At 46.8% G+C, this 27,575-nt stretch overlaps 1 protein-coding gene across 5 annotated transcripts in view; it reads right to left on the reverse strand.

Moving 5' to 3' along the window:
* Positions 1-27,575, reverse strand: part of LOC146833904 (complement factor H-like) — a 1,264,875-nt gene that overhangs the window by 884,797 nt on the left and 352,503 nt on the right. For all 5 annotated transcript variants that reach the window (XM_085601813.1, XM_085601812.1, XM_085601811.1 and 2 more), the window contains one exon: positions 14,265-14,444. In XM_085601813.1, the coding sequence (XP_085457939.1) occupies positions 14,265-14,444 (180 nt within the window). The remainder of the gene's footprint in view (positions 1-14,264; positions 14,445-27,575) is intronic.

Raw genomic sequence — 27,575 nt, forward strand, 5'->3', positions numbered from 1 at the left:
TCCACCGTAGCACGTCCAGCGCAGACACCTTTTCCAATATCAGACAGTCCACTAGCGTGTGTCTATCAGGACCACTGCGGCCCTCTGCATTGGGATGGGGCTTACAGATATATCATGGTAGCAGTGGTTTCATGCTCGGGATTCCTATGGGTATGGCCTCAGCACTCGGCTGACGCTCGAACTGTTATAAAAGACTTGCGTGTCTTTATAGGGACATACACAGTTGGCACATTACATTCTGACTGCGTCCCGCGTTTAGCTCTAGGGCGTAGAAGGAAGCCATGGAAAGTTTGGGTGTAGCACTGCGGTACTCCTCTTCGTACCATCTGAGGGAAATTTGGTTGTGGAGAGGAAAAACCGTGACTTAAAGCAGTCTTTAACAGCTAGGCTATTAGGTTCAGGTGGTAGTTGGATCAATCACCTATATGGGGTACAGCGTGCCTTCAAAAATATGCCAAGAAGTTCTTTAGGGGGTGTCACGCCTTATGACGTCCTATTTGGGATAGGAATGTGGGTACCTGATCTCGATTGTGAAGGCACAGTGGCGGATGAAAAACAATTTGACATCAATAAACGTTTGGCTGTTTTACAGGATCTAAATGAATCCAGAGTACTAAAAAGCAATGTGAAAGTGAAATGGACTGCCACAAGTCGTCGATCTGGTCAGAGAAAAGATCGAGGACAAAAAAATAATTTGGGCCATCGTACAGAAAGCCTGTACCTGTCCTGGCTGTTGAAGGAACAAGAACAGTACTTCTTCCGCCTCCCGCCAGTAAAAAAGAAAAGAGATTCATCTCTGATCAAACCACACTATGTGGCCGATACTGAATAGTAGGCCATGTGGGCTCCTGGGTAGCCAACGTTCTCCTCTTGCTACCATACAAGTAGTTGAGGCTGAAAAACTCTTAACATTCGAAGAGTCTCCAACAATGAAATGGAACTCATTCCTGTTCAAATTTAACATCAGAACTCAAGTGAAACACACACATCAATTCAACCAAATACTGATTTCTACATCAATATACCTCAAAAAGAGACACCTGCCAGTTCAACAGCACCTGCTGAGCTACCAAAGATTGATCGAACTGCATCTGGCTACTTCATCGATTTTGATACCTTCTCTCTTGATCCCAGCGAATCTGAGACAACGCCAGCTCCCGTTTCCAGTAAGCAACAAGTTAGTGAGCTCTACATTTTTCTGAAAAAAAACTTACTTGGTATCACCTTGGCTCCAGCTCTGGATTATATCTGCAATATTGTTTTTTCTGTTCTGGATTGGCCTATTGACTGTCTTTTGCCTACTTATGAAGGGAAAATATCTCCCAGAACGCTCTGCAGTATCCAATGTGAACCTGGTCCTGAAACCTCATCCATCATCTTATCGTGAACAAAGAGACTTGTTTTCCGTGAACATTACAGCTGTTCCAATTCCTGATGGTATTGTTTGGGACAAAGTTGATTATGATGTATTTGGCCCGAAAGAACTTTTGAAAATACCACATTTGTTTAAAGTATCTTTAAATGATATTATTACCTTCAGTATATTTTCAGATGATTGTGACTTTGAAACTGAGAATATTATGTTGTCTGATATAGAGAAATCCACTGCATTCTCAAATAATGAAATTTTAGAAGACACATCTGATTACGATAGCACGTACCGTTTCCATCATTATGGTCATCACTTTTTACACAAATCTTGTATCCCTAGAAATGTTTACACATACCATCAATGGGAACATTGCCCAATACCGCCAAAAGGTAGTTTGAAAAGTTTCGCACAGAAATTTTCTTATTGATCAGGGTTTAGCACTTTTGACCCGACCTAATTTTATTATAAGGTTATACCTACACCTGCACAGAAAAATATGCTAACTAACACCAAACAGATTTACTCTACATCCTTTATTGCTCAACTGTCTGAACAGGGTTTCGACTTATGGAAAGACACAATAGACACAAAATTTGTCTGGGGTTCTAAGGATTGGCAAGTTCAGGGAACGGAAGCACTATTTAGAGCATGCCTCATTCCACAAAAACGAATATTTCTGACTGAAACTGTACAACAGACTTCCTGTCTTGGACTAGCCAAGAGCAAGCATTTGAACACACCACGGTTTCCAACACCTTCACACATTAATTTGACAACAATTAGAGGGGATACAATAGATGACATCATGCAGTACAATACTTCAGACCTCAATTGGAAGGGTTGGTTAGTTTGGCCCACAGACACAAACAGATGTCAGTCAAGATTCAGGGCTACAACCGAAGAGTTTAGTATCCATAGGCCAGAGCCACGATATGTACAAAGAGAACATCCAGGGTAGTGACATCCTACAGCGTGCCTTGATTAGCTAAAAACCTCCAAACTGTTCAAGGTGAAACAGCACTTATCCTTACTCTCAGACGAGGTGCATTTAAGACACTCTTTACTAGGTCCCCGAATGCCACGTCAGAAATGTTTCTATTATGCTAACGAAATCTGGAAAAACTCTCAACAAGAAGCTGCGGAGAGACTACGTGAAATAGACAGAATTAACTTAGAAAAAGAGTTAGCTGTAGTTGAAAATGGTATGACTACATTAAATCCAGGATTTATTCACTGGGCAACATTGTATCTTCTGCTATTGATATACTAGATCAGGACTTGTCCATTCTACAACAGAAACAATCACAGATAAGTTATATTATGTTATTAAGCTTGACGCTGCAATCATTGCGTGCTGGTTATGATTACAATGGCACAAAGGGGAGAAAAATATACAATGCTGCGTATTGGAAAACTTGACAGTTACCTTTTACTGTGGTAGAGTCACCATCCACAGAATGGTTAATTCATGGCCATTTAACATTACCGGTCACAACTTTCCAATTTCAGTATTGCCTAGAACAACGCCAGGAAGGCAGATATGAAGCGATGAGTAGGGAATTCATCAAGGAATCTTGGGAATTGCTGTACAGATTATGATACAGCAATGGGGACACAGAAGTGTTTTTTAGCGGTACCAACTGCGAGAACGCTTTAAGCGGATCTCTCATATGCCAGGATATCATGCTTCACGGGGCCTGTACAGTTGCAAACTTATCCTGTCACTTGAAAGAGACCCCAGCTGCTGTGATTAATCCGGTATTCAAGTTAATTTCAAATGGGAGTTACTTGATGCTGAATGATCAAGGTTGTTGTGGGATGCTCCCAGGCATTGCCTATCTTGTTACTGTAAACTCCAGGGTTAATTGCTGTATGCAAGTATTGTTTCCACCGACACACACAATCAGGGAGGTGCAGTTATGGCCTTCGTTGAATGATTCCTTTAAACAGTTTGATACTCTGAGCCAAATGAAAGCCAACCGTGCCTTTAACCTCCGCCCGACAAACTTATGATCGTTAGGTTGCAAGGCCCTCCGCCGAGATTCAGGCACTGATAAGAAAAAACGGCCCTTTCCATTTCACAGAAATGGTACAACGTCTCTTTAACATGTCTGACACAACGGGTATTGTCCACCTATTTAAGACCACAGGCTCTGGACTGTTAAGCACCTTTCAGACAATCGTCGGAGTTGTTCCCAATTTTATACACTCCATATTCTGAAGCATTTTTGAAGTGTTTTCGGTGAACCTGTTTGTCCTTTTTCTGCTACGCAATGGATGTCCCAGTCATCAAGGAGATGGAACACACGCTCTTGAAGCGCCGATACCATGATCACATGGTACGCCATCCGGGCACACCTCGACTTCCAGAACTAAGCGAGTCTTGGTTCTTGTCATTTAGACCAGTTTGGATCGACTGTATTCGGCCTGTCCTCCGATGCCAATTCTACGGACGAGAATGCATGCACAAATTGCGACATCGGACGTTGATGCTTTACTGGACCCGATTACGGCCCATGTTCTGCAGTGTCCTCAGCGTATTCCAATGTTGATGTCTGCATTCTTAGAGCTTAGAGGATGCTTCAGCTTCTGTCAGGAAGGATAATGGCTCCTCAACAAATACTTAGGCCTCGAAGGACACTAGCGCCTCACAAGCAATGGCTGTGGTGAATGCGTAGGAACATCTGTGCTCGATTGACCTGATCTGCGAGTAGTTGAAGGGATCGTCATCTGCGGTTGCAGGCCACAGTGATGTTGCGTCTCCCATTCATGACACATACACATTTGGCTCATCGTGTGCTGGGAAAATGTGGCTTTTTATCAACCAAACTTGAAATTTTAAACAAGACACTTTAGTCTAAGCCTCATGGCTTTCAGTCACTCTATGTTCAAATAATATCTGCAAACATAACTTAGATTTCTATCGCCTTCTTTACTTTTTTTTTAACCATTTATTAGACTTTTTATATTTTTAAGGACTTTTTTTATAGACTTATTTGCGTACTATATTTAGCAGTACGGTTGATTTTTTAGTATGTCGTCCAGCCGGATGAGGATTGAGTGTTATGTTCCATATAGGTACCCCACTATCGGCTTAGGTACTACATGCACCTTTAACCTACATTGCCCACAAATTGCACTACATAACGGTTCTTAGGACTGACTTTTTACCCAGTTGAGGTAATGACTAAAGGACCTGGGGTTTTCTCCGAAAGGTCTAACCTCATTCATTATGCATGAGTATTCTTGGAATCATGACTGGACAGCAGGTCGAACATCTCCTGCAAAAAAACTATGTACAAGGGTCACTCCTTCCATCATCCTAGTTTGACATGACACAGCGAAGTACATCCCCAGTGGGTATCACTTTTGGATATATACACCATCTCTTGCTAAGGTAGAGAGAGGAGAAAATGATTTCTATGCCGATACACTGACACGAGGCGCTGAGACTTCTGCACACAGACACTCCATGTTCCTTGGTTGTCAAGAACTATTTTCTCCTTAGTAAGAGGGGTTTCTAGTGGCACTGCGAGCTAGCTCGTATACAGACTGACATACTCAGTGGGGGTGCCTGGTATCAGTTTGGACACCAAGCCCGCAGTGTATGTTGTCTGAATGCGCAGATTCTATATAGGTTTATAGGAACTACATGACACCTTTTGATGGTCTGAGGGGAAGGAACCAAGTTACTTTGTTGGTTAAGAGTTAGGTTACAGGCTGTGAGAGAGTAGAGCTTGATGAACAAGTTACTTACCTTCGGTAACGATATATCTGTAAGAAACATTAGTTAGTTAGATTCCTCACCTTAGAATATCCCTAGGCGTCAGGCTGGATCCGGAATGATTTTCCGTCAAAAATACCCTTGCACGTTGCTAGGCATCGTCTGCAGCTCCGCGTCTGTCGTCGGCGTCGTGATCACCGGGATGATGTCGTTGGAGTACTTAGACGCCACCCTCGCGCGCTGACGTCAGTTCTTGTACATAGCTTTCCGCGCCAGGAATGCAGAGCCATGCAAGAGACCGACACTGGTGCCAAAAAATTCTAGGGCCCTGAAAGGGATGACCTCAACCCTAGATAACGGTGCGCAGAACGGGTAGAATGGGTGGGGCGGTGAGGAATCTAACTAACTAATGTTTCTTACAGATATATCGTCACCGAAGGTAAGTAACTTGTTCATCTAAAAGAAACACGTTAGTTAGATTCCTCACCTTAGAATAGATACCCCAGCAATACCAACCCCGGTGGTGGGCCTGCGAACCAAGATCACACCAGAAAGTCCTGGAGAACAGAACGGCCAAAGAAGCCGTCTCTCCGGACTTGGCTGTCCAGGCAATAGTGTTTGGAAAACGTGTGCAGTGAGGCCCACGTTGCTGCCTGACAAATGTCCTGCAAGGGGACTCCCTGGCCCAGGGCAGTGGTCGCCGAAGTGGCCCAAGTGGAATGGGCCCTCAGCCCTACAGGAGGTTCGTTTTTAGCTAAGGAGTAACAGGCCTTGATAGACAAAACGACCCACCGAGAGATGGTTCGCTTCTTAGCACCCACGAAGCCAACAAAGAGTTGGTCGTCTACCCGGAACTGTTTGGTGCGGTCCAGATTGAAGGACAGCGCCCGTTTTGGGTCCAGACGGTGGAGCCTCTTGTCCTCTTTCGAGGGATGCGGAGGCGGAAAGAAGGTGGGCAGCATAGCAAACTGTCCGATGTGAAAGGCAGTCACCACCTTAGGGAGAACAACTTTGTCCGGATGGACAGAAAGTAAAGGAGGCTTAGAAGAGAGAGCCTGGAGCTCACTCACCCTTCTAGCAGAGGTGATGGCAACCAGGAAAGCAGTCTTAAGCGTCAACAGACGAAGGGGACAATTATGAAGTGGCTCAAAGGGAGCTCACATCAGAAACGTCAATACCAGATTCAAATCCCACTATAGGCATTACGAAAGGGACAGGACGAAACATATGAGTAATGCCCTTACAGAATCGAGAAACAACAGGGGATTTGAAAAGAGAAGGCTGATCAGGAAGCCGTAAGAAAGCAGAAATAGCTGAAAGATATCCTTTAAGGGTGCCCAGAGCAAAGCCCTGCTGGGCCATAGAAAGAAGAAAGAGGAGAACCTCAGAAAGAGGGGAAGAAAGGGGATCCACAGCCTTTGCTGTGCACCATGCCACAAATTTGTTCCACCTGCAGGCGTATACCGAATTTGTGGAGGGACGCCTGGCTGCCAGAATAACATTACAGACTTCAGGAGGCAAGTCAAATGGCATCAACTGCCGCTGCTCAATCTCCACGCATGGAGGTGGAGGCTGGACAGGTTCGGGTGGAGGACCGTTCCCTGCTGCTGCGACAGAAGGTCCTCCTGAAAAGGCAGTCGTATCAGGAGATCGATCGACAGACTGAGTAGCTCGGGATACCAGTATCTTCGTGCCCAATCCGGAGCCACCAAGATGACTTGGGCCCGGTCGTGCCTGATCTTCTTCAGCACTCTGGGCAGAAGTGGTATAGGCAGAAAGGTGTACAACAGGCCGCAACTCCACTCGCGACGAAAAGCGTCTCCGAGCGAGTGCCGCCTTGGAAACTCCAACGCGCAGAACTGCTGACATTGCGCGTTCTCTTCGGTGTTTAATAGATCTAACCAGAGCTCTCCCCACTGCCGAAAGAGGCCTTGCGCCACGTCCGAGTTTAGATGCCATTCGTGATCCATCATGCACCGGCAGCTGAGTTCGTCTGCTCTGGCGTTCAGAGAGCCCGCCAGATGTTGAACCACCAGGGTGATGCCCTGATGTTCCAGCCATGTTCAGAGGTGCAAAGCCTCCTCACAAAGGGTCCACGACCCCACCCCGCCCTGTTTGTTGCAATACCACATGGCAGTGGTGTTGTCCGTGAACACCTGCACTACACTTCCCCGGACAGAGGGAAGGAATGCCTTCAGTGCAAGTCGGATCACCCTCAGCTCCAGAAGGTTGATATGGAGCCGAAACTTTGCCGGAGACCAGAGGCCTCTGATTTCTGCCTCTCCCATGTGGCCCCCCCATCCCAGAAGGGATGCATCCGTCAATACTACATGCTCCGGTTGGGGTAGGGAGAGGGATCTGCCACTGACCCAATCGCGGTCCGTGAGCCACCACTGCAACTGTCTTGCAGTGCCTTCCGAGATCAAGACATGGTCGGACAGGTTGCCCCGATGCTGGGCCCACTGAAACTTCAGGTCCCACTGCAGAGCCAGCATCCGCCATCTGGCGTGATGCACCAAGAGGATGCAGGAGGCCATCAGACCCAGAAACCGCAGCACCAACCTGACCGAAACCCGGGATGGAGGCCGAAAGATGGGAATCAGAGCCGGAATATCCCGGACCGGCTGCTCCGGAGGATAGGCCCAGAACCGCACCGAGTCCAGAACCGCTCCGATGAAGAGGAGCTTCTGGGAGGGACTCAGATGCGACTTCGGCACATTGATGGAGAACCCCAGCAAATGCAAGAGGTTGGCCGTAGTCTGGGGGTGGGAGACAACTGCCTGGGGCGAGCCCACCTTCGACAACCAGTCGTCGAGATAGGGGAAGACTGGAACCCCCAATCTGCGCAGATGAGCTGCGACCAGCGCCATCACTTTCATGAACACCCGAGGGGCATTGGTGAGGCCGAAGGGGAGCACGGTAAACTGAAAATACTCTTGGGCCACCGTGAACCGCAGGTAACGCCGGTGGGCCGGCAGGACGGGGATGTGGAAATAAGCGTCCTGCAAGTCCAACGCTACCATCAGTCTCCAGGGTCTAGGGCAGCCAGAACCTGAGCTAAGGTGAGCATCTTGAACTTCTCCTTCCAGAGGAAGGCGTTGACGCTCCTGAGGTCCAAGATAGGACGGAGGCCCCCTTTGACCTTCTTGGGAACCAGAAAGTAGTGGGAATAACAACCACGACATACTTCTGGACCAGGAACGCGCTCGATTGCCCTCTTGGCCAAGAGGACCGTAACTTCCTCCTGCAGAAGTTGCAATTGATCCCCTGAAATTTGGTGGCACTGCTGTGGCATGGCTGGAGGGGTCGCCCCGAAGGGGAGGGAGTAGCCCCTTTGGACTATTTGCAGCACCCACCTGTCCGATGTGATGGTACGCTAGTGGAGCAGGTGATGGCGAACTCTGCCTACCACTGGCATGGAATGGGCCTGAAAGTTCAGACTAGGAGGGCTTTGAGGCGGATGCTGCTGGGGTAGATGTGGACAGACCGGCATGTTGTCCCCCTGTACCGCCTCGGCGGAATCCACGTCCGCGTGGTGGTTGGTTCTGCAGCCGGTGGCTAGGTGGACGTAAGGGGGGCACCCCTTCGTTGTCCATGAAAGGGGCGAAAAGTGGAAGTTTGCGGGCGCGGGCCAAGAGGCCCAAGGACTTGGCTGTAGCCCTGGAGTCCTTAAAGCGCTCCAGCGCACTATCCGCGTTGTCGCCAAAAAGTCAACTGCCATCGAAGGGCATGTCCATGAGGGTGCTCTGGAGATCCCCGGAAAACTCGTGGACCTCAGCCAGGCGTGGTGACGAAGCACCACCGTGGTCGACATTGCCCTGCCCAGCAAGTCCGTTGTGTTCAGTCCACATCGGGTTGCATGCCGTGCCGCATCCTGCCCTTCGGCCTCCTCTGGACACTGGGGCAGCACGTCCTCCACTGTATCCCACAGGGTGTGGGAGTAACGGTCCAAAAGGTACGCAGTGTTGATAGACCGCAACTCCAAACTAAGAGAGGAGAACAGTTTCTTTCCAAACTGTTCTAACCTTTTGGATTCCCAATCCGGGGGAGCGGACGGGAAGGAGGTCTGGGAGGTAGAGGCCTGGATAACCAGGCTCTCAGGCGTGGGGTGTATGGACAGAAAACTGGGGTCGCCCGGTGCAGGGCGGTGGCGCCGGGCCACGTTCCGGTCCACAGGAGGAACTGTGGAGGGCTTGGACCAGGTGCCCTTCAGAACGTCAATCAGTGCTTCATTAAACTGCAGCAGGGGCTCCGTGGAGCTTGCTGATGGTCGGAGCACTTCAGTGAGGAGATTAGTCCTCACGGCCACAGCAGGCAGCTCCAGCCCAAGGGCATCGGCCGCCTTGCGCAGCACCACAGAAAATGTAGCACCTTCCTCCGAAGCCACGGTCGGAGGAGAAATCAAGCCAGTGTCAGGAGAGGTGTCAAGACCACTGGCATCCCCCAGTTAGTCTGCCCAGTCCTGAGATAACTGGCCCTGCCGGGCGAGAGGGTCCTCAGATCCCTCCCAGTCATCACCGTCATCCGATTCCTGGTATACAGGTGGAATGATTGGAGCCGGGCGGAAGATGAAATTGCAACCCATCGGTGTCGGGTGTGGTGCCGGGCGGCGCCGCTCCGACGCCAGGCCCGGACCAGGACTAAACCGGGGAACGGCAACGTCCGAAGGTGGCGCTGGGGGCAGCACCGGAGGAGTCGGCGGAGGGGTCGTGAGGTCTGGATCCCTCAGGGACCTGCGACGTCGGGACCGGAGTCGACAACGGGGCCGGAGCCGCCGACTCGCTAGGCCTCCCAGTCGAGCCTGCGGGGCCCAAGGGCATGCCGGCAGGCGTCGACGGCGGAGCCAGGTTCCTCATGGCCACGAGAAAGTCCCTGACCTCTGCCGGAGTCGTATCAGACCCAGGGACCGGAGGGTATGGGGTCAGACAGGACTCCTGTGGCTCCGATGGAGCCGCGCCGGTGGTGCTATCCGAACCCTCAGCCAAGTCGCGCGACCGGTGAGGGGAGCCAGAAGAGCGATGTCGCCTCTTAGACTTCTTGCTGTGCTTTGACTTACCGGATCTTGAAGACTTGGACCCCAACGAGCGGTGATGGCTGCTGCTCCGTGACCGGTCCCTCGACCTCCTTCTCGACCGGGACCTAGAACGGCACGGAGCCGACTGCTGGAACTTGAGCAGCTTGCGGGACCGCTCCCGCCTAGCTTTCGAACTCAAAGCCAGGCAGTCGAGGCACGACTCGGCATCGTGGTCGGCCCAAGGCAATAGAGGCACCGGCGGTGTTGGTCCGTGACCGACATCAGTCGGTGACAGGAGTCACAAGCTTTGAAGCCAGGCATCCCTATCGGCACCAGAGTCGAGGTCGACATGAATGGAACCAAAAGAGTTCAAAAAAGTTTAGTCAAAAAGTGACTAAAAGGGTATGCTCTTCCCGGATTGGCGCTTACTTGCGCGGAAAAAAGAACTGACGTCAGCGCACGAGGGCGGCGTCTAAGTACTCCGACGACGTCATGCTGGCGATCACGCCGCCGCCGACGGACGCGGAGCCGCAGACGACACCTAGCGTCGCGCAAGGGTATTGCTGACTAAAAATCTTTCCGGATCCAGCCTGACGCCTGGGGATATTCTCAGGTGAGGAATCTAACTAACGTGTTTCTTTCAGATTTAAGCGTTTTGAAAACTCCTATAATGTTGTCCAGGAGGAATGGTCGAGGTGAAGTGGAAATTTTGGAATGAAGAGGTGACAACATTCTAGAAGTCTTCACCGCCATTGCTACATTTTTGGATAAGGGAAAAACTATGAGAAGAACGGGAAACTAAAGAGGTAGAACAGCACAGCAACTTGCTGATGTATCCCTGCATTGAGAGGACTGCAGGCTCGTACTTCTAAGGACTTTGTTGTCCTATGATCTTCCCCCTTCACTCTTAGGGAGAGTAGAGTATAGTGTGGACTTGCTGGGGACATTGAAGGAGAGGTTTTTCTTGGACTACTAGGGATCACTTCTATGGTGGTTAACTCTGGAGAGGGACCTCAATATGTCTGGACACACAGATAACCTGCAAGTGGACTGTCCTGGAGAGTGCTGGAAGGCAGTGTAAGCTGCCCCAAGGACTCGATGGTGCTGCTCAAGGTAGGTCCCAGAGAGAAGAAAAGTGCCTCGTCTCTGCACAACTTCCCACTCCTGTGAGGAGGTAGTTGGGTACCAGAGCTGCCAAAGAACCTTGACCATTGAGCTGAGCAGCTAAATAAAGGAGAGAAGGCCATGAGCTCTCTCTCATTGGTGAGAGACCTATTAAAAGATCTAAGATAATCTGTCAAACATTTAGAGGTGAGCTGGCCCTAAAATTCCACTCCTAGTGGGTAGAGTGTGCTCCAGGAGCAACAATGCGAAAACACCATGCAAAATGCCTAAAGCGGCCTGAGGATTCTGGTCTTGGCTTTGGTTTTCATGGGCAGCATGGAAGAGAGCCTCAGAAGTCACACATGGTCTCCACAGGTTCAAAGCTGGGTCATCTGATGGTACCCTGATATTATTCCGGGGAAGGGCCAGTGTCCCAGGAAAGTTTCAATGCTGGGGGTATGGAGGTGAGCACATGTGGCATTTCCCCGCTACTTGCTGTTTCCTCCCTCAGTGAGGTTCAGTGCCCTAGGATTATCACAAATGAGCATATCTTGCTCCGTTCAGAAGAACACCCAGGGAAGGCAAGATCCTGGGGATCAAGGTTGTGTACCTCCTAATACTCTTGTCTGTGGCAATGAGAAGCACACATTGGTCTGCATCCATCTGTTTGGATTTGGGTTTCCCAGGTGGGCATTTTTGTTGCAAGCAGGACCACCACATGTGGGGGCAGGGCACCCCCTCACACAAATGGGAGTGTGCCATTCAGCACATCTGCACAACAACAAAAAACATTGAAAAATGGAAAGGCTAACAGCATAACCCAGGAGACTGGGGCTGCCTTAATTTGCATGTTTTGCAGTGTTCTACGAGAGGAGGAACACCGGTAAGTGAGTGAATTTGCTTTGGAGCTACGAAGGAGAAGCTGTGGGCCCCCCAACTCCACAAGGAGCCCCTTTCTGTGTCATTTGAGTCACAGAAAGAGTGATTCTGTAGATAAAAAAGGAATCCTGGACTGGAGGCCTTTGTTTAAAGACTCTGTGGGGCATGAAAATTTGGTACCAGGTCTTGTCTTTTCTTTGTAGATAGGTTAACTGTCTAAGAAAATCCTCAATGTCGGATAATGTTCAACATAAAAATCTTTATTGATGTACACACTGCTGCTAGCAAATCACTGTGTATATTGTTTTCGTTATTGAAATGTGATACTACCCTGAAAGTTTGATGTATATTTTATTTGTCTCTATAGTTTGCTTGTAATGATTATGGTGACACCGTCACAAAAGCAAGAAGACCTGAGTTGTGATCAACACCTCTCTACTGTTAGGTTGTGCTCATAGAAGGTACGGTGTGCAAACTGTGAAAGGTACCTTTAGCGCACGGGTCTTCAGTACACTTAGGGATTACCCGACTTGTAAGAACTTTAATAAGTGTGTGTCCTCGATTAGTTGAGACACTTACAAGGGTGTCTCCATAGGCATTGCGACCTGCTATTGGGTAAATTATTTGTTAAATAGTGTGTAGCCTTTAAGAGTGCATGTAATACAGTATTTTACTTTTTACAAGAAAAAGTAATGGCTAGAAAGTTGGGTAAGCCTTGGACTGTTTTGCTTCACTACCTTCAGAGTCAAGTGCCAAAAAGGGCATTTGGTTCCAGTTCAGATGCCTGCATCACAGGGCTCCAGAACACTAGCAGTGAAAGATCCCAGTTGATAGAAGTGGGACAAAGTACCTCTCAGACCTAGGACCATCCAACACAGATTTCTTACAGTTGCCAATTAAGTACATTACATTTATTGGCACAAATAGTTGATTTACTCAACTCTGGTAGACAATTGTTAACAAGCAGATACCAAAGAGCAAACCATGACACCTAATAAAATAGTTTAATTGCTCACACTAAATTTTACCAGGCTATGGGACCAAATAGGTCAGCTATTGGAATTCTTGAGGTAGACCCTACACTTAGGAAATTCCCATTGTTACCAGTTTTCTAATAAGTTAAAGCGCTAGACTCCTTTTCCTGGAGTCATAAAAGGGCAACATTTTAAACAATATACATAATAAAAGGGTGACTATGATAACCCTCCAAAATAATCATCTAATTACCTTGCATAAATGTTATTAAACGATCTAGAAAATTGGACAGCAGGAATTGACATTTCTTCTGGCCCAAATGGGCTTAATAGCATGGGAGTACTCTAAGAACAATGTAATATTATCAAGTATGAGGGCATGGGCACCTCTCTAGAAAAAGGTCCATACTTGCACTGTTGCTTGTGGATGAGAGAGAAGCTTTCGGCACGGTGGACACATCCGTGCTAGGGCAGAAGCTGGTTTGGATGGCAATCAATTAATATTTGTGGTTTAAGATCAGGACCCTCGCTGAAGATGCCTGGTTAAAGGTTCAGACTAACCTTAGTGGGCAACTGAATTCTCACCTCTGTGAGCTTGGGCTGTTTCCCTACTTTCTTATGCAGGCAGCCTGTCTTTCAATCACAGACTCCTCTAGGCTTACAAAGGCTGCTTTATTGACTAGTATAATATAAAAATCATAAGCATTAGGTAGCCAATAGAGAAGATTAAAATGTTGACCCTCAATGGTTACAGTAAGATTAATCTCACAAAATCATTTAGGAGTATGGGAAGTAGCACTGTAGAGGTACTGTTATGTACACTTACATCTCTTAGTGTGTCATCCCCAAAATGTCCAACTCCTGCTAGGTAAAAGTGCAAAGGTGGAACAGTCCTCTCTATTTGTACTAATTTGTATGGATAGTTAATAATTATTCACATTTTATTCCCAGTTCAGATATTTTGAGGACAATTCACAAAGGCATGTAAGAGTATGTAAAATAACACTACATAGAACCGCCTTTGTGAATAGGCGGCATAGATTCTACATTTCTGCCACATGGATTAACAAAACCTTTGTCAGGGCGCCAAACGTAATAGACCATAGGAGGACTCCTCTGGACTATAGAAATGACATGTTCAAAATGCATCCCATTACCTACTTCTGAAGTTCAGTGGTGTAAGGCAAAGCAACATACCTTGGCACTGTGGGTTATATCGCCATCCTTCTGTTGTACATTCTGATGTGTCCACAATGTGCCTTTGGTAGCTGTGATATCCATCATTACATTCATATTGAACTGTATCTTCTACATTGAAAAACTGCTTTTTGGGCTTGTAGCTCTTAATAGTGCCAGTCAACGTTAATTTGCACATTCCTGTAGTAGTAAGCATAGTAAAATGATTATCATTTAATCATGAGAATTATAAAAACATGCTGCTATCTAAACACTGTCATAAATGTACAGACATTTTCATATTATCTCACCCCTTTCACCACAAGGGTAAAATAATTACTCTACGTATAGAGGCGCTGTGAGAATATTATTGGTATTTAGGTAAATAGAAGTGTAGCATTCCATATGATGATAAAAAACAATACAGCATGTGAAATGGTGAATTGCATAGTACTGCTCTCTGATGAGGCACCTAATGGATAATATATCTGCAGAGGTTTTAATTACAGTTGATTGTCGAACCCACCAATATATGCAAGATCATGAGGGAAGGCATATTTATGTTTGTTAATGCCCAACAGAGGGTTATTAACAGCAATCTACTAATTTCACATAATACAGGTAAATAAACACTCCAATTGACTCTGTTTCAATCATGCCACTGTCTTTGACCCTTAGAAAGTGCATGGTGCTAATTGTGCAATATGGCTGAGAGTAATAATTAAAAAGTACCCCAAATGACACCTCAACATCACCTTCAAATTTCCTTCTTTCAGATGCTACAACATGATTTTGAGTTTGGTTGGCGAATTTGCCATTTTAGCTTTAATGCAGGCACCCTAGCGCCATAGTGTAAGGGTGCCCACGTTGCCCTGCTGACTGATTTTGTGCAGGAAGAAACACCTTCCTGCACAAACCCAACAATTCAGGAAATTTCCATTTTCTATATGTGCTGCAGAATGCAGCACACATAGAAAAAGGAAAAAAACTAAATTTTTCTCCTTGTTGCGCCTCTCCTAACTCTATCCCTGGGAACGAGTTAGATTCTGAAGCATTCCCAGGTTTATGAATTCTCGTAATTCTGGGAAGGCATCAGAATCCATGGGTGTTTTGTGGAAATACCCACAGCAACACCCATGGAACGCCCTTTTCATGCAGTCTTCTGCATGAAAGGGGCACATATTTACAAGTCCATGAAAAGCTACGTAAAGTGGCTTTACATAGCTTTGTAAATATGCTGCAGCACATTTGCTTATTTTAGTATAGTTTTAATAAGTGCAAATGTATTTAGTAAGCCTTCTAGTCAAAATTGAAAAAACAGATAATGGATAAGTATTTTATTGTCCCTCCCCGGGGCTTTATTATAATTAAAATGCATGGGGGGGCTCATGCCTCCCCCCCATGCAGCCCCTGGCCCGCCACCTCCCCGGGGGATTTAATAATTACATGTGGGGGGCACACGGTCCCCCCGCAGCCCTGGGGACCGCCACCTCCCCGGGGCTCTGTTTAAAAAAAATGTTGGGTGGACTTCATCCGCCAAGCAGGAGGCGCGTTTGCAGAGTGGTGTAAAAAGGGGGCATGGCCTCGGACCACTCCCAGCAATCTAGCTGTGTGGGGTTTACTAGAGATAACAGGAGGGCTAGTTGGCCCCCAGGGACCCTCAGGGGGCAAGGGGACTTCATCCCTCAACCAAGAGCGCGCCAGGAGGTGTGTTTGCAGAGTGGTGCAGAAAGGGGGAGTGGCCTATGTCCACCTCTCAGCAATCTCACTGTGTGGGGCTTACTGGAGGTGTCAAGTAGGCTAGTTGGCCCCTAAGGACCCCCAGCATCGAAGGGGACTTTAATCCCCATCTAAGAGCGTGCCAGGGAGCACGTTTGCCGAGTGGTGGGCAAAGGGGGTGTGGTCTGCTATGAGAACTTACTAATGCTGTTATGTGGGACTTACTGGAGGTCATAGGAGGGGTAGTTGGCTCCCAAGGACGTCCTTGGGGGGCCAACTAACCCTCCTGTTACCTCCTGAAAGTCCCACACAGTGGTATTGCTAAGAGGTCTTCGGAGGTCACGCCCCCCTTTCTCCACCAGCCCAGCCAAGTATCACACATCAGGCGTTAGACTAACGCATTTTAATGTGGTGATCCGCATCACCGCATTAACATGCATTGTCATGCATTTTCAACTTCTGTTGTCCACCTGCTGTGAGCCTGGTGAACTGTAATTTGACTCTGTATCTTACAATATGTAACAACATATTGTAATATAGAGTCAAATAGTTCAGTTAACAATGCTGCTGCAGCGCCGTTTGCTATTTCTAAGGTGTTTGCGTCAACATCACGTCCTCTTTAATTAGGTGCTGACTTAGTCGACGTCACGTCCTCTTTAATCAGGCTGCTGACTTAGGCAGCTCTAGCTGGGCGTGCCGTGGAATAAACTTTTATTTGACATCATGGGAGGGGCCAATGGCTACTCCTGAGACAGGCAGGAGTGTGCACACTCTACGCAGTTTTTATATTAAGTAGAACTGCTGGGCTGGCAGTGGCGGCAATCGTGGCAGTGCAGATCACGGTACACCTGGGCCCAGCAGGAGAACACCGGCCCTCGGGATCATTAGTCGACTCATGCCCGGGCGTTCTGTTGCTGCGGGGCAGGGGTTGATGCTGTACCTGTAGACTTACACGTGGCACTAGCTGCCAACTCTACAGGTGGTTTGGCAGCACCCGTTGGGACTTCACGGGTACAAGGCACCGCTGGGGTTAAGGTTATTTTTAATTAGATGCATCTTAATTTGCAAAGCTGTTGTGGTATTATAATTATTTCTTTTTACAGCTGGTTGAACTGAAAATTTAAAGCCACGGTGTGCCAAGGCACTGTGTTAAATGAAATGCACGTTATTCTCAGATACTGGGTTGAACGATAACTAGTGGCTAACGAACGCCCTTAATCTATTGGCTTTGTTCCAAATTCGGCCCTTGGTCGGAGCGAACATTTTCTGTGTAGAAACGCAGGTATCTTGACTGCACCGGCAGTTTCTTTCAGCTCCTGCCTCGGTAAAGCTTTACATTTTCCAGTCTAGGCTTTTTCCTGGGGCACTGTGTTCCCCTTTTCTGGTCTGTTAGCCTGAGGAAGATTCCCTATGGTCACCTTCAGAGCCATATCTAAATATCTATTTATTCATGAGACTTTTACTCTGAGTGTTTATGCGGCTCAAGCTCTATAAGTTACCTTTGGATGGCAGCCCTTTGTCAATGAAACCCGATTACAATCAATTAGGAGCCTATACGTTAATGACTACAAGTAGTGTTCACCTTGTTTGCAAGTATTTTAGATTTACAAGCATCTGTTGCTGTCTTCCTTTCCTCCAGAAATTTTAATACAACAATAAAAATGTCACGATACAGATCAGAATTTTATCTATTAGAAGTTTTGGCTGATTATTAAGTAGAGAAAAGAGTTAATATGACAGCTGCAAAGTATGTGTTGAATGCAGATCAGGGAGAGTGCATAATGTAAATAGGTCAGTGCTATGTTCGAGACATCCTTTATTCCTTGCATGAGTGTATAATGTAAAATCCAAGTGAGCTATTAACTGTCATAGAAGAACTGCAGCATGCAAACTGCAAAGTACAGATTAGAGTGCTATAATTCCCCCCCCCCCCAGTCTTTCATTATTAGAATGTTGCAAAAAGGGTTCATTTTGGTAAAAAAAAGAAATCAGTCATTATTAAAGAGAACCCCCTAACCACGGTGTTACGTTTTAAATTCTGAGTTTGTGCTTCTCGAGACCAAGCACTCTTAAACTATACTGTCTACCAGTATGGAGGACATGTGACTATTACCCCTTGTAGTCCTCTATCCTATGTAACATTCCTATAAACTGATTTACACATTTTGATTGATTGATTGATATAATGTGTGTGTGATGTAGAGTGCTCTGACACCCTGCACCGGTCTGAGTGGCACTATAATCCAAATTAAATGCATCTCAGCAAGAGAGTGGTTATGGAGACTTGAGGGGCACTGTTAAAGGGTGGTAGTGAGGGAATCCGCAGGGAATCTTTGCACATGTTCGTTTATTGCTGCCAATAGTCTTCTAACTTCGTTCTCACTCGAGGTTTTGTTGGGAATTTAAATTTAATATTACTTTTTAAAAATACTTTTAAAGGTCTCTTATCTGAGAATTGTGAGCCGTGTGCATGATTTTGACTTCCCGTTCGACCCCTGCGGTACCCGTATGTTAAAGTGTGTTTGCACCGGGGTTGACGGTCTAGTCTTTTTCCCCCACTACTTAAGCACGCTGGACCGTCCGCGCAGCAGGCATGCCGCTGGCACGCCAAAGGCAAGACCGTCTGCGCCCATCGGCGCAAGGAGCGCGACCAGCGTCTCAACCCTTGGTCGTGTAGTGCCCCAAACGTATAGTAGTAATCAGCTGTTGGCCCTGAAAAGCAACACATGCATGACTTCTGACATGCTCCACCAGAACAAGAACAAAGGTGAGCCCAGGTGTTCTAAATGCTCATATCGACTGTACACAGGCCTCGCTAACCATCCTGAGGCCATAACATTGACAGGCAGAGGAAGGGGAGTATTAAAGACTAATACCGTTATGGACGGAGACACGAGGGGAACAACTAATAATAACACCACTAACGGGGAAATTAAAGCCCCGAAGGCAGTGCGTGAACAATATGTTCTGTGTCTTTTGCTTAATGCTCGGTCAGTGGTAAAACACAAATACCAATTAGAGGACCTGATTCAACTTCATAGTCCCGATATAGTCTTTTTGACCGAGACCTGGACAGACAACACCTCAGGCCCAAATTGGAATATAGCCCTGCCAGCAGGATAATTAGTCATCTCCCAAGACAGGGAGGAGGGTAGGGGGGGCATAGTCATTATCCACCAAGACTACATGAAGGTACGTGTGGAAGCCATCTCAGCTCTTCCAGCTGAGGTGTTACATTTCTGTATAAAACGTAATAATCTCACAACCTTTCGGGGACTTCTCATCTATCGCCACCCAGGGCCCAGAGCGGCGTTCACCCAGGCATTATTGGCGCTCCTAGAGTCCTACACAGACCCCCACTCTCTTACCATCCTAGGGGACTTTAACTATCACCTAGAATTAACGAGAAACTCAGATACTGTTAGACGTTTAGACAACTTAGCAGTGTTTAGTTTAATTCAAATAGTAACCAAACCCACCCACCAGGCAGGCCATACTCTGGATGGCATATTCTCTAATAATCCGCACATTGATCTGACGAAAATATCAACTCTCCCATGTGCCGACCATATGTCCGTCCATTTTAATATTAAGGTCATGATGCCTATTCATTACACCCAAACTAAACCCTCTAAGGTAAAAATTCGAAGGTGGAACAAGGTCCTAGGTAAGGAACTAGAATTGGCCCTAGGCCACCTCCCCGCCCCGTTAGCAAACGACAATAATGTAGCAGCATTCCAGTTCAACGATTGGCTTAGGGCAGCAGCTAACTGCATTGCGCCTGAGAAACTGGTGGTGTTAAAGAGGTCCCAAGTTGTCATCACCGTGGTGTAACCCGGAGCTAAAGCTCCTCAAAGTAAACTGCAGGAAAGCTGAGCGTCTCTGGAGACTAGACTATAGTTCGGGTAGGAAAGCAATTTATAATCTAGCTCTTCAACAGTATAAAGTAGCAATAATTGCAGCCAAGAAGCTACATTTTACAACTAAGATTGAGGAAGCTGGCAACTCTGCTAAGGAGCTTTTAAAATCAGTTAAACTGCTGGCCAAACCGCAGCAAGAAAATACATTTAAACCAGATCAGAACATTGTGCAGGTGATATATGATGACCTTTTGAATACTCGGAGAACACCCGACAACCATTGTCAATTGCCTGGTGTAGAAGGATTGACGCATTGCAGATTATCCTGTTTTCAGGCTCTAACCAAATGTGAGGTACAAAAACGTCTCCTTTCTATTATGTCCGGTTCCCCCAGAGACCCCTGTCCCCCAGCTATTATGCACTTGACCTCTATGAGGATTTGTGATAATCTTACACCCCTTGTTAATCAAGTCCTGGAATCAGGTATTTATCCGGTAGCTTGGAAAAGAGCAGTTATCTGTCCAATTTAAAAAAAAAACATCCCTAGACCACACCGAACCTAAAAATTATCGCCCCATTGCTGGCCTACCAATAATAGCCAAAATCATGGCGAAGTCAATCAATAAGACACTGACTAACTACCTAGATGCCAACAATGTGCTGGACTCTACGCAGCATGGCTTTCGGTCTTGCCATTCTACCGAATCAGCCCTAATTACTGCTAAGGAAGTAATCCGAAAAATAGTAGATGGAGGGGGCAGAGCTGTCCTCGTACCCCTCGACCTATCAGCAGCATTTGACACCGTGAACCACACGGTGTTAATGCAGCAGCTGAGGGACGTGGGAATCGAGGACATGGCTCTGCCCCTCCTCTCTTCGTTCCTGGAGGCAAGGGAGCAGAGCTTGCATTGGGAGGGCTTACAATCAGATCATTTCCATCTTCCCTGTGGGGTCCCTCAGGGATCAACGTATATGTCACCCCACTGGCCAGACTTATCAGGAGGCATGGATTTGCCTTGGTCTCTTATGCGGATGACTCCCAGCTTGTGATCTCTATATCCAATCAACCGAGGTCACAGCTGCCAGTTTCCATGCATGTCTCACTGAGATTATGACCTGGATAAACCATAGCTTCCTGAAAATCAACACCAACAAAACTGAGGTGATCGAGTTTGGCCAGGGCTGACCCCTTTGGAATGACCCTTGGTGGCCGGCAGAAGCCGGGGAATGTCCAAGCCCCACTGCTAAGGTCAGGAATCTCGGGATCGTCTTCGATGACCAGTTGAATTTTTCCACCCAACTCACCAGTCTCACTTCCTCCTGCTTCTTCCCATTAAAAACTTTGAGGAAAACTTTTCCTTTTATCGCGCAAGAAGACGGTGGTGGTCGGCCTTTTTTTTTCCAAACTGGACTATTGTAACACCCTTTTTCTGGGAATTGATAAGACGCAGATGAGAAAACTGCAATCATTACAGAATGCGGCTGCACGCCTGCTTTTAAACATACCAAAAGAACAATCAACTTCGGCAGGGATAAAATCACTGCACTGGCTCCCGATCCAGCAGCGAGCGGAATTTAAGGCCTTGTGCCTGGTGCACAAGGCACTATATGGTGGGGGTGCTGAGGATATTCAAAAAATGTTCTTACCCTATACCCCCTCGCGCGTTTTAAGATCAGCAAATTTAGGCCTAATACATACCACAAAGATTAGGCAGGCAAGGTGGGGTGGTAGGATGTTGTCGAATTCTGCAGCAAAACTTTGGAATAGAATGCCAGTAGCAATGAGATTTCAGTTCAATAGGCAGCTTTTTAGGAAGACATTGAAAACATGGCTGTTTGCCTCTGCCTAGTTCTCTCGAGAATGCAGAGGTTTCTCCCTCCCACATACACATACACTAGAGCCAAGATGTCACGGCATTCGAGCGCTTTAAAAACATTTATCCTATCCTATCCTATGGTGGTCATTGGGGGGCGTCAACAAACAAACAAACAAGCCGGCCCAGGATATAAGAACATACATATAGCTGACAACTGTAGAAGAGTAGGCTCTGCTTCACATGTTTACCCCCACGTTTTGCTGGTGTTTCACTGTTTTTTTTTACTTTAGTCTGGCTGGGACCCTGCTATTCAGGACCCCAGCCTAGCTGCTTCCTCTCTGAAATGATTCCATGTACTTTAGGTACATTACAGATTGGATTTGAGGTGCCCTGGTAAGCCCCTAGTATATGGTACCCAGGGCATAGGTACCCCAGAAGCCTACCAGGGGATGAAGCATGTATTATGCCACCCCTGGAAAGCCACCCAAAATGACACCACAGGTCTGCCACTGCAGTCTGGGTAAGGTGGTGCTTGCACCCCTTACTGTGATATAGGTTACCTATATCACTATATATCTATACACACACATGTAAACCTATAAGTCACTCCTATGGCAGGCCTTATCAATCCTGAAGGCAGAGTGCTTGGTTCTTCTGTGAGAGGGTGCCCCTGCATGAGCAGAGTAGTGTTTGGTGTCAAACACCTTGGAATCATACCACCACACCAGTAACTGGTGTGGGAGTATGATCCCACCCTTCTAGAGGGAGAGACATGACAGCACTGGTATACCCTGTAGAAACTTAATAGAGCCCAGGCATCACAAAATGGATGCTGTAGCCACAGACACGGGTCTGGCCTCCAGCTGATGACCCAAACTCTGGCAGGGGAGGCCTGGACAATAGGTTTCCTGTCACAGGGATGTGTAAACACCTCCCAGACAGGCTTATGTGTATTGGGGCTGGGTGGGAGCACTCCCTGAGTGCTTTCAAGTCCTGCACTGGGGGCACATTTGGTGTCCCTGTGCATAGTCCAGCTCAAACCGGTTCAGGGGCTTCCAGCCCCTGCTCTGGGGCAAAACTGGACAAAGGAAATGGGTGTAGCCATCCATCTTTCCAAACCCTCCCATAGGTGGGTCGCCAGAGTATGTCCAACACCCTACCTTAGTATAAGTATGGGACCCCAGTCCTTAGGACTTTAGATTACCCTGGACGAAACTCTGAAGCTGAATCCTGGACCTTCGACGCTCTGCTCAAGACCAGAAGAAATCTCACTTGGGGTCAAGGAGTGACTCCCCGGCTTGGCAGGCACCAACGAAGCAATTTGCCAGTCTGCATCATCGAAGCTCCCGCCGGACTCTGAAGCATTTGCAGCCCTGGAAGAGGATTTCCAGACATCTCAGAGGCCGACCCAAGTCCCCAGCAAAGCTGAGACCCCAGCCCTTGTGAGTAGCGTGGAACCAGAACTCCTGGTCACTGTGCATTTCTGCAAGTGCATTAACTTCTTGATATCTCTTGAAGTCATGCTTGGGCTGACTGGTACCCCCAGCTCAAGCACTAAATCCACCGAAGATTGTTGGTCTGGTCATTCCGAGTGACCCGTGGGCTGCCATTTTGTGTTTTGTCTTGAGGTCCCTTCGTGATCTCTGGTCCGTTGACTGGTGGGTCCCTGAGGGGGTAACTTTGCATTTCCTTGGGCTTCCCTGGTTGGTCCAGATGTGCCCTAACTCCCAATCAAGTGGTGAGTCCCACAGACCTTGCTGGTCTTCACCGAAGCATCTTTCTGGTTTCTGCGTGGGTTGCTGTGGCCAAGGCTTGCTGTGTTCAATCCGGGCACCGACACTGCAGCACTCGACATCCTTCATGGGACAGCACGAAACCAGCTCCTGGTTGTCCTTGACACCTCCTGGCCCTCGTGGCTGAAGAGTCAAGCTTCACCTCATTCAGCTGAAATCACCCGACATCGGTGGGCATCTGCTCATCGCCTTCCTGGTCACTGGCTAGTGACCCAGACTCTGTCCCCTCTGCTTTCATGTTCTTCTCATCTTCGATCCAGGCTTGGATCTCTTTGGACACTTTGCATCTTCACGGCACCAGCACTTCTTCGCCAGCTCCCATTGAAATTGACGATGCGACCCTACACCAAAAGACACCTATGCACCCGGCTTCCCTGGGTGAGGTAACACAGGTACTCCGGTGCTCTCGTTAGTGTTAGCACTAGAACTTCCGAAGTCCAAAAGGGTTTGGTCCTGACTCATTTCTAAGTGTCCCTAATCTTTAAAAATCTAACTGCGACTTTCCCCATAGAAGCTAACGAGAGCTCACGGCTGTGTTCACACACTGCACACGGCCCCCGTGGGTCTCCTATGTCACTACCTTGGCTGGTTCCTTGGGGTCCCAGCGATTCTACAGGCTCTAGTCCTTGTGTCTAGTTAAGTTGTGGTTCTTATACCACTATTTTAGTATATGGTTTGGCTCGCCCCTAGGGCCTGACGTGTATTTGTGCTATTTTACTGTGATTATTGAAGTGTAACTTATATGTTTTGACATCTAGTCTCATAAAGAGACTAGGAGGGTGTGTTTAGTAATAAATACATATATTTTATTTATATATACATGGTCTGGATATCTTCATTTAGTGACTCAAGAGATTATAGACTGGTAAAACAAGCTGCTTTACATTCCTTCAAGACTTAGCCTGAAGGCTGCTCTCCATAGCTACCACTAGGATAGTAAGTAAGTAATTTGTTTATTTGTACATGATTCATTAATATCTTTACAAAACAATAAAACATTGCTAAACATTTTTACAATTTCATTATACGCGGTTTCCTCAATTTTACAGGTTTAATTCTCAGTTCATAATTGTCCATAAAATGTTCGGGGTCATCAAATGTCTGGCTTTTTATGGTCCTTTTCCAGTGTGCTCTTGTGTCTTTTTTCCACTAGTTCAAAGAACTTTACGACCCGACAGTTTAATTTTGTTTTAGTGGGGTTAAAACACAATTTGACAGCCTGCCTGCATGTCCAAACGCCAAGTGATTTGAAGGAGGGACGTAATAGATTGTACCTCAAATCTTTTAATTTAGGACAGATACACATGACGTGGATGATGTCTTCCTTGTCAGCCTAGCACAGGCGGCATTGCTGCGAGCAGTTTTTTCTCTCCCAAGGTGGTAAGTGCGGGGTTACCGGGATCACGCCGAGGCGTAATTTAAAAACCTTTTCTTTTGTTTTTAAATTCATTCCTATGTTAAGATATGCTTGTGGCTGCGTTCTTCCGTAATCGCCAAGCGTGATCCACCCGTGCGCTCTTTTTATTTATGCCTCCTTGTCCTCAATAGAGGAGATGATTTGTGCTGATTTTTTTGAAAATCAGTAGATCTGTTGGAGCACTCCCGATGTCTGATAGTCCCAGGACTTGAAGTGAATCAAATAGATAATCTCTGGCTGAGGATTTGCGATGTCAGAGCAGCTCTTCCCATGGGTTAGAGTTTAAAGAACCAGCCTCAGCACTGAAAATCTTGTGCCAGTTGGTAGCATAAGCACTCCGCCTTTCTAGTGTTTGTTTCAAAAAACCAAATTTGAACCGGATTTGTGCGGGTGAACCATATCTTGGCAGGTTAAAGATAACCCTATAGGAGTTAGCTATTAATGTATCCAGTAATGCGGCATCCCTTGAAGGGGTCCACTCCCATATGTGAGAGTCGGCTGTATCTTTGCACGCAAAACCTGGAGAAGAGGGTTGAGCGTTAGGTCGGGGAGTATGGCTTTTAAGGATTTTATCGCCAGGTGAGTTACAGTTCCCTTCCCTTGTAAGGACTCCGATTGGGGTTTGAATGAGTTCTTGGTGTCCAGGACTACTCCCAAGTATTTATAGGTGGTTACCAAGTCCAGCCCTTGTCCGTTTACGTGCCATTTAATTATCCTTTTTTTCCCTGTAGTTCACTGCCATGACCTTGGATTTATTAAATTTATTTTGCAAAGCATTCTTTTCTGAAAAGGAATGAGCTACATTTAGAAGGTGTTGAAGGCCAATGGGTGTCTGGCTTATCAGCACCAGGTCCTCCGCCTAGAGCAGATTGGACAGTGGAATGTTCCCTAATTTCGGTGCAAGACAGAAGCATTTGTCAAGTTCCCTTGGTAAATCTGCAAGAAAAAGGTTAAATAAGAGTGGTGCTAAAACACAACCCTGCTTTAACCCTTTCGTTGTCGGAATAGGGTTAGAGAGTTGTGTACCTGTTCCCAATTTAACCTTAATCCAGGTATTTGAGTGGAGTAATATCAACACGTCTAGAAGATGTTTGGGTATTCCCCAGTTGTCCAGTTTCTGCCAGAGTTTGTTACGATCCATGTGGTCGAATGTGGCAGCGTAATCAATGAAGGAAAGGAAAAGAGGCAATTTGGTCTATTTAACTGCATCCATCAGCAGGGTCAGTGCCGTTATATTAGTTGTGGTCCCTTGACCCTTGCTGAAACCAGTCTGATTGATCGGGATTACTGAGTTTTCAGATGCCCGTGATGTTAGCTCCTCCAGTATAGTTCCTGCAAAGTACTTGGCCTCCACGTCTAAAAGGGAAATAAGCCGATAGTTATTTGGATGTTTCCTATTGCCATGTTTGAAGATTGGGCTTATTACTGACCCATGCCAAGATTCCGGAAGAGTCAATGTGTTCTTTATATTACTGAATGTTGGTGTTAGTGCTACGCTCCAGAATTCCGCGTCTGATTTGTATAGCATTGGAGGGATGCCATTTGGGTCAGGTGCACCTGTTGGTCTGCCCCTGGCTATTTGTCTTTTAACTTCCGCAGGTGTGGTAGCCAGATGTACAGACTCATTGGAGAAAGAAGAACTTGGGTCGAGCACTAATTTATCCATCAGGGGTGATGGCTTGGCTCCATTAGCACTGGATTCTTGGGTCGTGGCCATTGTGTGGTAATTGCCCATTTTTTCCCTCCGAGCTTCTTTGCTGGACTCCTTTGTCCCCACCTCTTCAAGACTGTCCTCTTTGTCAGTATTTATGTTGTTGAAGTGCTTGAAGAGGTAATTTGTCCATGCTTCCTCCGTTACATTAGAGTTTAGGCCATGATGGTCTGGGTTCTTTATTCTCTTAATCATTTGCCAGAACCTTGAACTATTTTGCCGTTTTACTTCACAGAGGAGTTTCGCCCATAGCTCGTCACTTATTTGTTTCTTTTTTTCCCATTTCTCCAGTTTTAACAATTTTTTCGCTTTCTATTGGGAAATTTAAGTCATGATTTGTTGGATCCTTTCATATCTGTCTCACTGTTCGATTTATTATCTGTTTTTGCGTTTTCATATCTGGAGAGAGTTGTGATTTGGTTAATATTCCCTTTTAATGACTTGTCCTGTTTGATTATGTTTTTAATAATTTCAGGTAAGTGGCTAGGATGAAGTTTTGCCATACTTCTGACAAATTTGTTGTGGAGCTTGCCACTTGAGTAAAAAGAGTTTTCGCTGCAAGGCTTGTGGAGCTGATGTTACAAGGATTGCACCGGAGCTGCCTTAAGTTTGAAGTCACTTAAATGTCAATATCTGTGTATGGTTCAGTCTCAGGAAACAAATTGACTTTTATTGTGGCTTCCTGAGGCAAGTGGTCGCTGAGATCGCTCGTCCCTATCTTGAACGCTGTTACATTGCCAAACAAATTTATGGATGTAAATGTATAGTCCAAGTGGGAAGATTGCTTATCTGAATGAAACGTTGCGATCGGTGGATCGTCTTCTGTGTAGTGCCCATTCAAGGCCCTTAAATTAAAATGCTCTAATTGCCATAGTAAGTTTTGAGCAATTTGTTGGTTTTTTAATTTTTGTGAAACCCTGTCTTGGCACTCCCCATGCTGCGCTAAGATCTTGGTCAAGACCATCACCTGGATCCGAGCTGATAAGGAACATGTTGAAGTCGCCTGCCAGGATGA

The sequence above is a fragment of the Triturus cristatus genome, chromosome 4_2 (assembly GCF_964204655.1).
Source record: "Triturus cristatus chromosome 4_2, aTriCri1.1, whole genome shotgun sequence".
Taxonomy (NCBI): Eukaryota; Metazoa; Chordata; class Amphibia; order Caudata; family Salamandridae; genus Triturus; species Triturus cristatus.